The 12,532-nt window shown below is 36.3% G+C and overlaps 1 protein-coding gene across 2 annotated transcripts in view; it reads left to right on the top strand.

Moving 5' to 3' along the window:
• The window catches only part of GRID2 (glutamate ionotropic receptor delta type subunit 2), a 700,412-nt gene that overhangs the window by 131,013 nt on the left and 556,867 nt on the right, over positions 1-12,532 (top strand). For both annotated transcript variants that reach the window (XM_027706551.1, XM_027706550.1), the window contains exon 2: positions 11,511-11,666. In XM_027706551.1, the coding sequence (XP_027562352.1) occupies positions 11,511-11,666 (156 nt within the window). The remainder of the gene's footprint in view (positions 1-11,510; positions 11,667-12,532) is intronic.

Raw genomic sequence — 12,532 nt, 5'->3', positions numbered from 1 at the left:
AAAATTTTTATCCCTCCACAAGTATCACTTCTGAAATTTTTTTAATTTGCATTCCAGTCTCTACATTGCATGTTTAAATTTGAATATGGTTAATGGCACAATATTTTTTCTTGGTTGGGTGATTTTTTTTTCCTGTTTAATTTTATCTTTTATTTTTCCACTTTCTAGCTTGCGTTTTTTCCTAATCTAAATTTTCCTAATCTTAAAATTTAAAAGAAAGTCTTTGCATAAGTTACTGGGTATCAAGTCTGTTCAAGTTAGTATTATTTTGAAGACACTAAACATGTCTTTGTCACCTTCAGTTTACAGCTGCTTCACTTGAAAAAAACACTAAAAAAACCCAATAAATCAACCCAAAACTCAGAACTTCTCCTTCTAAAACTCTCCAAACCAAAAAAAACAAACCAAGCCTCTTTTTTGGATGAAATTTTCAGATAAGTGGGATCTATAATAATAGCACACTGTTATTTTAATATCAGTATTCCAAGATTATATGTGTTAAGTGATTGAAATAAAGACAGTTACTTTGAATAATCAGTTTTTTATTAGATTCTTCTAATTTCGACAGGCAACTAATTCTGGAGTGTCTGAACAAGTCACTGTACCTCTGCTGAATATTGCTTAATCTCTAAAATGAGAATGTAATTATTCACTTGCATATGACTTTTTATAAGTTACTCTTGACAGGTGATAACTTAAACCAAATATATAGCTCCAGGTTTCATTAAAAAAAATCAAAGCTCGGGACTAGTTTCTCAAAAATGTTTGTGATCTTGGGGTGATTTAAGTTTATAGGAGCTATGGACCTGGAGGTTGACATTATGGAATCCAATGGAAGAAACAGTTGTTCTTCATTTCTCACAGAGCTTCTGTCATGTCTTGTCTGTAATTTTTTTTTAATCATTTATTGCAGCCTGGAAACTACTCTTTAGAAGAACTTGACTATATTTAATTGACTTGCAGTGAGGCTTTGGGAAATGTAAATTCAGAGGCATTTCATATGACAGCACCATAATTTTCAAAGAGCTTTATATTACTGAAGAACTCTAGGGTTACTAAAACAAAGGGTGAAGTTAAATTGCAGCAGAGAATTGAAGGAATTGAAAGCAGGACTTTTTGGTCATATTTTAGTGTCTCTTACAGAATGACATTAAGCTTTTCTTATTCTCCACTTCTTATTTTGCCCATTCCAAAATAGAAACATCATTACCGGAATTTATTGAGTGAAATTTTTGAAATTAAAACTTCAAATCAGCTTATCTCATAGATATTTTCTTTCTGTTTTTTATACACATGTGTAAACTATGAGTTGAGAAAGTAGAAATTATGTTCTCAAACTTAAAGAACTATAAAGACAATATAGCACCATCTTCTAATAAAAATTACAAGGAATTTAAGTATTCTACGTCCTTGATCATGAAGGCATTTTGAACCCATAGTCCTGAATATTTGGGAGGAAAATTTCAGAGCACCATAAGTTGTCCTTTTACCAAAATGAGAGAATAAAAATTTTATAATTCGGAGGAAGAACACTAGTTCAGCAAAATCTGTTCCTAGAAGTAAATAAGAAACAAGTTAGTATAAACAGGGTCATTTGTACCAGTTTTGGAAAGTTGCTGTTTCTTGGGGCAAATATGTATACAGTTTTTATATTGAAATCGGAAACTGATTGCTTCCAGATTTGTTATCCTCTGTGAAAAAAGAGTAGAAGAAGTTACATATGTTGATTTTCAACTGGAATGTAAATTGCATTCAACAAGACTGTCCTTTCCTGCCTTGGCAAGAAAATGGACTACATGACTCTAAGACTATTTTGTTTGCTTTCTCCCATTTCCATTCAAATACCATGTTTGTGTGTAAATTTGCTGAATGCCTCTCCTCCAGCAGAATAGAGAAGCTGTTTAAGAAAAGGTTTAATTTCAGAGTCTACCTTTGCATTTTCAGTAAGGCACATAGCAGTTTCTCATCGCTGTTTTCTTACCTCTTATTTAATTCTTGACCTTGGCATTCATATCACTACATGTTGTATCAGATTTTTAAAAACAATATGTTTAGTGGGTATCTATCTATATTTCTCAACAATACCCAGATATGTTGTGGACGCCCCATCACTGGATATGTTCAAGGTTGAGTTGTACAGGGCTTTGAGCGACCTGATCTACGGAAAGGTGTTCCTACCTATGGTCTTTAAAGATCCTTCCAACCCAAACCATTCTGTGAGTCTATGGCATGCTGACTCAGCATCTCTGTCTTCTTTTTTTACAGTGAATAGGAGGCTGAATTCATATACTATGTGGTATTCAAGAAATAACCTCCTATTCCTTTAATACCCTCCTAATGGCAATCTTTAGTGTCAACCCCTGTCTTTTAGTGTTGTAAGCCAGGCTGCTGTGCTGCATGAAGTGATTAAAACTATTTGCAGCAAAAGGCTTCTGAAATTTCAAAGTGAAATAAGAAGGAAAAAGCAGAAGAATGCCCTCCAGAAAAATCTCACACTGTAATCTTTGCACTTTAACGTCTGTGTGTGTGTGTACGTAGGCATATGTTTGTGTTTTAACAACATCTCTACCATATTGGTAATCTCATTCTCTACAAAGTTCAGCTGCTAGAGGAGTAAGGTGCTGCAGCTGCTTCACGTCATAAAGAAATGGTTTGGCAGTAGTCTTCCCTTCATCTCTACCTAGCAGTCTGCATCATTTAATTAATTAAAGCATTAGTTTGTCTTTCAAAAATTACAAAGCAGATTTGCACAAGGCAGAGCAACAAGTGTGAGAGTGGAAGACAATAGGCAATGACAAATGCTTAACAGTATAGGAGATTTTATAGGATGCAGTCATCCTGGTTGACACTGCTTTGTGAGGTGTTCTTCCATTAACAGGTAGGGGCTAATAAAAACGATGAAATAGTGTATAGAATTGGTGTTTGCTGTGGCTCTAAACCAGCGTTTAAGCAAGTTCTGAAAATACATTACAAGGTTGTTTTTTAATTTTTTTTTTCAAGAATGCAGATACTATTCAGCAAATTTATGATCATCACATTAACTTTTTCTGTATGGGATAATAATGTGGCAAGAATATCTAGCAAACCAGATGCTTTTCACAGCTAGACCCTGACTTGATAGTTATAGATATGATAGAAATCATGAAAAGCTTCTCATTATTATCAGCTCATTTGTTGCATAATGAATGTGAAGATATTATCACTGTAGTTAATCACCACATCAAGCTTATAGTGGAGCAGTGCACAGAAGATATCTTAATTCTTATGCTGTGAAAGGTACATTGTGTATAAAATGTATTGCTTATATATGATAGTATTATGCCCTGCTGCATTTACCAAAGTAGTTAGCAGTCTCCTGTGCCACAACAGGTGCTTGTGCAGTACTTTTCAATCTGCAGGAACAAATTCTTTGTGGCTCCGTAATTTGTGCATTCAATTAGTTGGCTCTAAAAAAGAAAAGCAAGATGTATTTCAATTGTTATTCCTTTGATATAGGAGTTTTTACTTTCCTTTTCTACTCGAGGATCACTTAAGTAAATGAGAACGTAGAGCAATTGAGAAGAGACTTTATTATTTACTAGGAGATTTTCTAGAATTGACTTTTTAGATGCCTTTAATTATATGTTGCATAGAAAAAAATGTACCTGAATAAATGGCACATGGTGTGATTCATGGGGCCATCCTGTGCAGGGCCAGAAGTTGAACTTAAATGATTCTTGTGGGTCTCTTCCAACTCAGGATATTCTATAATTCTATGAAATGCATGTCCTGGTAGGACCCCAACATTTTGCCTTCTTCTCCCTGTCCTCCTCTTCCTTCTACTTTCTAGCCAACAATAACACATCACAAAAAGGGATTGGCAAATGACAGCTGTTATTTAAATTAGATTAACAAGACTCAGCAGATGATTTTGACAAATTGTACCATTTGCTATATTAAATATAAATGTAAAATGATGGTTTAGAACTGGAGAACAATAGAAATATTTGTCAGGATGAACTTAAAATAGTTCAGCGGTGATTGGAAAGAGTTTGTGCTTGTGCATATGGGCCCAACAGACAGCGTAAATAAGGAGAATAAGACCTTAGCCTGTTCTTTCCAAGTGTGAACAGAATTCCCAATGATACTTACATGTATCCACAATATTGCAATAGAAATACACAGAGAAAGAAAAATCCAATGTGCAAAATGTACTCATACTGCAAACTGTCAGAGCAGTAATTTTCAGCATTTCCTGAGCTCCACAGAACTCTAGAACTTACTGTGTCCATGTGAACTGGCCCCAGGATGTCTCTAATAATATAAAAATTAAATTAAGGCAGCAGAAAGACAATTGATTCTATACCTTCAGGCTTGTGTGTTTCGGTTTTCCTAGAATTCTGTGTTGCTTTATAATTAATAGGTTTTACATACAATACCTGAAGCATTGACTCTCATTGTATGTAAATCTGTTCAGAAGAGCCTAAAAAGTGGAGTCCTTATTTACTTGGTCAACCTGTTAAGCCACCTTAATAATTCCCAAAGTTGGTGGTATACTCTAGAGAGAAAAAAAAAAAAAGGTGCAATACAGTGGGATACCCTCCTCAAGTCAAATAATTTAAAACAAATATAAGTTTTCAAAACCAAGCAAAACTGTATTGGTTGTTTTACTGTGAGATTGGGACACTAAGAACAACCATGCTTCAGCAGAAGAATGGAGAATCTTTTCTGTGTTTTGATGATAACTGCACTTTTCTGACTTTCTTTGTATTTTAAACAGACTTTGCCTCTAGCGATTGTCAGATTGAAACACTGTAAAATTCCTCACTCACCGCTTTTTATTTTTTTTCAAATATTTAAAGTTAGAAAGTGAAAAGCAACAAAGGGAAGGAGTTACTGTATCATTTACATGACATTCCAGTTGTTTAGCTGCACTAAGAATGGGGTTAAGTACTTACAAAAGGAACAGAAAGGAACTGTGTACTTTTATGATGTAGCGCTCAGACTGAGTGAAGATGTCTTCTGCTGTGGTTGAGTAAGTGGTGCCATACAAAGTTGACAGCGCTCTACTAAGGTCAGCAAAGAGTCTCATTTCAAGATGTGGCCTGAGATAGATTATTCATAGGCCTAAAGTTAGGTTTATACATTCAAAGCATTTGCTAAACTTGGGTGTGAATAGGGAAAACTCTTTCATTCTCCAGTTCAGCTCTTTAACCTCTGATTTAATTGTTGCATCCAACAAAAAAGTATGTCTTCTCTAATTCATTAAATACCAGTAATGTAGAGTTTCTATATATCCACCAGATTGCAAAACTAGATTGTAAGATTCACAGGGAGGGTGGCTTCCCTGGGAAGTAATGCAGAGAGGTTTGTTTTAGGGTGCTTGGGGTGTTTCTACCTTGTATTTAATAATTTAGCTTTTTTAATACTACATAGAAAGTGGGTACAATTTTGATTGTTTAAAGAATGTGTTTTGGAGATAGCAGCAACCTGTATGCAGTCATGTGTAATGTATGGTCACTGATCTCAGGGAAACTGACATTGCTCATGGTCTGGAAAAACATCCACCCTTCTCTATCAGAAGCAGACCTTTACAAAAGTTCATTAAAAAAATGACAGTAGGCCTGACGCGTCTTTTACTTGAGTAATCTTGCATCAGTGGTAATCCAGAAACTGTAGGGAAGGTTTTCTGGTCTCATCTGTACTGCTTAAATTCGTAAGTAGAACTTCCATATGTATGTGTAGATTTAGTGTTGGCAAATACATTTTGTGAAGCTTTATGTATCAGATGATAAATAGCAGAAGATATGTACTAATGTATTGCTCAATGTCTTTAGTGTGTTTATAGAAGAGATATATAAAGTAGAAAGAGAAATCTTACCTTTACAGTTTGGTGTGCAGGGGGACATCATGTCCTCTGCAGTAGGAGCTAGTGCAGGTGCTCCTCAGGCTACCCTGCTGTCTCTTTCACCATCATCATGGGAGCTGTGAAAGTCTTGCAAAATTAAAATGAACAAACAAGTAGTGTTTTCAAAAATTTCAGCTTGACCTAGATGCACTGTGGTGCCAAGATCCCTGTGGTGCAGGGTAGAGAGCCTCTGGGGAGCAAACACATGAGGCTGACGATTTCAGATGCAAAGGATTGGCTCTGCCCTGAGCTAAAGCCCCACGCTGGCCCCGGGTGAGCCAACCGCGGTCCCCGAGGGCTGGGGGGCTCAGTGGCCAAGCCCTGTGTCATGCTTGGCATCTGCAGTGTGACGTGCAAAGTGGCTGAGGACACATCTGCTGGGAACTCCCTCCTGATACAGAGGAGGTGGAGGATTTCAACTCTCTTTGTGCTGCGGTGACAAAATTAGGCTTACTGTGCTGTTTCTAAAGGGTTTCTAAAACTTAGTCAACTTAAAAGAGAAAAGCAAAGCATGCTGTTTTCCTTTTGTTGACAAAATCAAGATGTGCTTGTATGTACTCAACTGCCTATCAGTCAACAGAGAAATTTAACAGCAACTCTAAATGTGTTACAATGAAATTTAGGGTCCAGCTGTTTTAGTGCATGGTGAATACCATGGTAATGGGAACTGCATGAGCAAGGGAAGGTCTGTCTATGTATGTGACTTTCTAAATTCCTATATTAGGGCAACCTCTCTCTCAAACATGTCAAATCCCTGTTATATATGCATATATTCATTAAATCAGATATCATAGTATGTGGCATTTGCCAGGCATTTGCCAGGCATTTGCCATTATAGTTAAAAATGAATGGATTTTATACAAATTTCCCCAAGCAGACACTTGCATGGCCTAGAAATAGCATGAGATTTTACTCTACAATGTATCTGAGGATCTCAAATACCAATCTTATTGATTTAGGCACCCAGAAATTAATGTCTCCTAACATTATTTCATACAGGGGAGCTATACCTGTGGCAATGTGCTCATGGATCTGAAGGACATCTCAGATGAGATATGCCATGAAAAGTCAAAACTCTCAGCTTCCAATTCTGAGCATTAACAGCAAGGCCACCCTTCTCCCAGCTGCTGTGTAAAGTTTCTCATTCAGAATAATAATTCAGTAGCAGCAGTTGGGAAAATACAGTGGAATTGTATTCAGTCACTGGAACAGGCTGGCAGTATCAGTGGGACAAAGAATTTTCACAGAATCAGCAGCTGCTGAGAACATGAGATAGTGCCTCAGAAAGTTCCTACGTATACACTTCCCCAATTTCTTCCTTTTCTCTCAAAAAATTCCTAGTCTTGTGAACTAGGAAATAACTGGGCAAAGTGCATATGGCTTTTATTGGTGAGGTGTGTGTGTGCAGTGTTAGAAAGTGAAAATCAAACACGTGCTGAAACTGAACTGTGACCTCAATTCACAATGGCATTTAATCCATATACTCTTCCTCTCCTTTGAAACAAGGTATTTAATTTTGTGAGACTAATATGGGGCACTGAGGTCCAGAAATGTCATACTTTCATAGGTAATAAAATTATAATACTTGAGAACACTGCAAGCAGTGAACTTTGTCCTTTCTTAGTCAATAGAAAGATGAACATTAGTTTAAATCTTTTCTTGCTTCATCCTTGCAGTCATGACTCATTTCTCTCCCATTTTTACATTTTCTGGTCTGATTCCACTAGACTGTGGAAATCACTCTAAAAATTGCTGATATTTAATTTGGATTCTATTTTTTGTGTGTATGGGTCAGTAGGCCAAGGGATCTTTGAAAAGCCTTTTCAGTAATATTATCAGTATTTGAACTTATTGAACATTTGTCTGATTTGGCCTATATTAACTTAAATCGACAGATTTCTGGTAACATTACTGAGTGCAAATGAGGTAGCTAAATGCAAAGAATTCTCTGCTAAGCCACAGGATGTTATTGATGTGCTGAGGGTGTTTTAAACAGCCAGTAGAGAATTACGTTTGTGCCATCCTCATCCAGATTCTGAAATAAAGCTGAAAGTAATGACATGCTAATAAAACAGGAGGGGGAAACTGGTGCAGAGTAGTTGCTGTGTCAGCATGTCGGCTCCTGATGCAATCATGGGAATGCTCCTTGAGTATAGTTAGAAATGACATGTTTAGTGTGAGGCCAGTTCCAGCTGAGGTGAGCAGTGGGGATGGAAGCGAAATGAGCAGCATCTACTTTTGTATAATTTTGAAGAATTTCTTCCTTTCTAAATAGTGTTGCATCATTTTTCTAGACAGTGAGTGTCTTACAGTATATGTAGGAATAATTTGCTTTTTCTCCTCAGCTGTTTATTACTTTCTGAAACAATTTTTCTAATAGCCAGAAGGGTTCCTTTTAGACAACTACTCCAAATAAGTTTGCAGTCATTCCAATTCTCTCATTTGCAGCTCTACATGAGGATATGAGAAAGCATATAGGTCTCACTGTGGAAGTAATGTTTGAGTTTGATACACTTTATTTGGGGTTGTTTGACTTGGTTAAATGACTGTGTTTAAAAGAATACACATAAAAACTTCAGTGTGATTTCAGGCCTCAGCAACAAAAGAAAATCATACCTCATACATAATGTTAAAGTTAAGCTTTAGTTAAAGGCTGTATATTGAGCTAGATGTAAAAAGTTTGATATGCCTGCTTCAGATTAAAAAGATCACCCCCATCAATCAGAGGATAGTTCCTGAGACCACAATGAAAGGAAGATATTCCAGCAATGTTAGCACAATCCAAACAATGCCTTTCAGCTTTTCATTGAAATGGCTTTTCTTTTAGGAAAAAAAACAAAAATAATGTCCCTTCCTCCCAGCCCTGTAATTTAGAGACATGGAATGCAGCTGAAAGAGGGACATAAAATTTTACACATGAAAAAAGGGAAAATTTGAAAATCAATTTTTTTTTTGTCTTGGTTTTCTTTTGGTTTTAGTTTTCCAATTTTATTTAACAACTGAAATTAAAATTTGAGAATCAATTATGTAATAGAATTTATCCTATCACTGTTTGAAGTGTAATGCGTGTGCTGCTATGCACTGCCATCTCCTGAAAGGAACAGTGTAATCTTTATTGTATCTTAAAAGGCTTTTTGTGTAGCCAAGTTAGATACTCTAATGAATAAAGCCTGAGTTTCTGACAGTAGACAATCTAATTCCTGCTAGGATGCTCAGGCAGAACCTATGATTAGAACTTTTTTTTTTAATTTTTGCAATTCACCTGTATATTTATTTGTTTTACCTATGGAGATACTCCTACACTAGAGCATGTGTAACATAGTGTTTGTGTGAGGTATTTTATTTAAAATGTCAGATATGGTATTGGTAATAGAAGATATTTTGAAATTGGCATCTGAAACATGGAGCCATAAATGAAATAAGCAGTGGTCAGAGCAAAAGTGGAGAAATTGTACTAAAGTGAGAGAGAGTGTGAAGACAACATGGAGTTTCATCTAATCCAGTTCCTTATACATTCAGATACTGTCAGAGATAGGATTTGTTTCAGGCTGAGAAATGGGAGAAAAAGCATAGGTATTTATTAGGAATATCTGTATGTGAAAGAAACAAAAGATTCTCAAGAAGGTTCATCCGTTGAAAAACTTAATGCATTCCCCAGTCCAACATCGTCTTGGGAGCTGCCATCTGCTGGCCAGTGGAAGGGCTATGGGGTAGAAGGGGATTATTGTGATGACACGTGGAAAAGAAAACTAGATACCTGAGACTTTTCCATATCCTTTACTCAATAAATGACCTTGATTTTTTGGGGGACAAAGCCATGCTTAAGACGACACTTGCCATCTGTGGAATAAGAAGCTGTATTCTGCAGTGTTGTCTGGAAAGTCTTTGTTTTGCCATGCTGTTCTGCAACACGGTCGACAGCTGCCCTGTGCATGTGCATGAAATCTGTGCGTGTTCTTTTCTTTACAGTATAGCATTTGTTACAGAATTACTCTACAGAGATATAATTTGACTAATTACTCTAATTATTTTCCAATTCTTTTTCTTACTTTTACCTTTGGTACTTAGTAGCGATGTAAATTTGTTCCTTCGAATGTTTGCTGGTCTATGTCACTATCATCAGTATAGGTGTAACTCCAAAATGTGTGGGTTTGGTTTGAGTTCTATGAGGTTAGAAACATGTTTTAAGTTATGTATTAGACAGAGTCTCTTGTACCCTTAAATACTACATGGATACACAAATAGCTGTCTTTGTGGAGAAGACAGAGTTTGCAGCATCTTGAATACCAAGTGTATTCTCTGCCATATGCAGCTTTGCTTTATGGAGCTAAATAAAACAAGGGAAATTGAAATGGGGACAAGAGAGAGAAATGAATGTTTTCAGCTGAGATTTGCTCAAAGATGACAGGTGAATGAGGTGGAGAGGTAAAGAACAGCTGTTCCAGATGGTAGCAGCTTCAGGAGGGAAAATGCTGGAGTCAAAGCGGTCAGATTGTAGGAAGAGATGATGCTCATGGAGGATGAGTGGTGCTGGCAGGGAAATGAGTGTCAGAGGTCAGTGGGAAAAGCACAGTAAATACTGTGTATGAAGTTTATTTATCTTAAAGCAGCCATTTCATGTAAATGAATCTTTTGTAGTTCTTTTCAGCACTGATTGCAGGTGTTTTATCTGAAATCATCAGTGATCAGCATTTTCTATTATCTTTGTCTGCCTCAACACGTACACTGCCTTAGTTGAGTTTTGTACTGACAACAGACACTCAAGAATGAATCACAGTTTTCAAAAGTCTGTTTTTGAAGCATCCCTTCTCTATCTTTAATCTACTGCCTGGAAATGAAAGCTTTAGTGGTGCTTGAAAATTTAATAGCCTTGATTTTAAGGTTTTAAACAATCTAGCATTCTTCATGAGACTGTAACAGTGTAATTTGAACCATCTCTACATAAATAATTAATACAAGAAGCAAATTTAAAATAATAGGTAACTAATGATGCTAAAAGTGACACTATAGTTTAAAGAAAGATTTAAAAAGAGCTAAAACCTCTGGATTAGTCTTGGAGTTCTTTTCAAGACACCTGAAGAATTGGTTGTCTGAGGGTTGGGCAGTCTCACTCTCTGGCTCCTCTTGAGTTTAATTGTTCCCTGTTTACAATGTTCTGCTTAAATGCTGTGGAGAAATAGGCAGAACACTTTCTGTCAGATTTATAAAGACGGAACTTATTTTAATTAACCATTTAAACTTAACTTACTGACTTTGAGTCGACTCAAAGTTGTTTTACAAATCTGATAGGTATTACACCTGAAATAGTTTGCATTGATGGCTGACCTTTCTGTTGATCAGGGGTGTCACTTCTATATCATTTTCCTAGTGCTGCTACCATTTTAGGCTTAGTCTCGCATGATATAAATGTTTCCCTTCAATTTATGTGTTAAAGTATGTCAAAATGAAGAAATTCTGTATATTGTGAAGTAGCTTCTGGGCTTTCTGTTGAGAAAACTGCTCTTCAGGAGTAAGTGAAGGGATGATGTAGCATAAAATATCTTAAGTGCTTATGATTAATTCATTGGGATACTGCAGGTGAAAGGTGCAATGTGATTTTGGTCTTTTTTTTTTTCCCTCACAGGGGCAATTTTTGATGAATCTGCCAAAAAAGATGAGGAAGTATTTCGAATGGCAGTTGCTGATCTCAACCAGAATGATGAAATCTTACAAACAGAGAAAATCACATGTTCAGTGACATTTGTGGATGGCAACAATCCTTTTCAGGCGGTTCAAGAAGGTAGGACAACTAAAGAGATTTCCTGTTGTTGTTTCTGTAGTGACTTGCAAAATACTACCCTGTTAGCTTCCTAGCTTTGTGAGAATTTGTAATTGTTGTTGGCTTGTTTTTCTATGAAATATAAAATATTGCATTTAATTTTGGTTTTAGCTGCTTTGGTCTGTGTAGGTCTAGTGACTTAAAGCTATAAAGTAATTTATCCGTTTTGTAAGTATAGGCTATTGGAATGTGGGAAAGAAGTCTTTTTGCCTACATCTTTCCTTTCTTGCAGGCCTCTTAGGAGTTATTGTCAAGCCAATGACTTCTTCCTACTACTTTTTGGTTTAATGTCATGCAGTTAATGGCACTTATTTGGAAAACAAAAGTTGTTGTGTGGATAAGGTTTTCAGCCCACACACCTGAAAAAGTTACCAATTAGATTAGAGATAATCTGATCACTCAGAAAGTTGCCTGTGTCTTTTATGACTTTGTACTCAGTCTGTCCTTTGTCATTCCCCAATTATTGGACAAGGGGTGACAATGTTGCTTTGGGCTCCTGTGATGACAGGATGTAGGATGATAACAGAATATAGTATTTGAAATCCCTCTGAGCTGGGTTAGTAAATCACTGGGGTGACCAAGCAGTTGTCTGGAAAGACAGCTGTGGTCTTTAGAAGTATAAGTTCGAATTTGGTTTGTAAGCATTTGTTATTTCTTTGCTGTTCTGGCATACTAACTTCTGTCTGAGATGCAAAAGATACTTAATGTAGGTATATTATTAGATTTTTCTTAACAACAAAACAAAATTTTGATGATTTTGCATATCCTTATTGGCTCTATATTGACACTTGAGATTTAAGGGAAATATGCATATAGTTACTCCACTA

The sequence above is a fragment of the Neopelma chrysocephalum genome, unplaced genomic scaffold (assembly GCF_003984885.1).
Source record: "Neopelma chrysocephalum unplaced genomic scaffold, ASM398488v2 Primary Assembly neopelma1_382, whole genome shotgun sequence".
Lineage (NCBI taxonomy): Eukaryota > Metazoa > Chordata > Aves > Passeriformes > Pipridae > Neopelma > Neopelma chrysocephalum.
The sequence above is the reverse complement of the archived record's forward strand: the minus strand, read 5'-3'. Positions and strand labels throughout refer to the sequence as shown.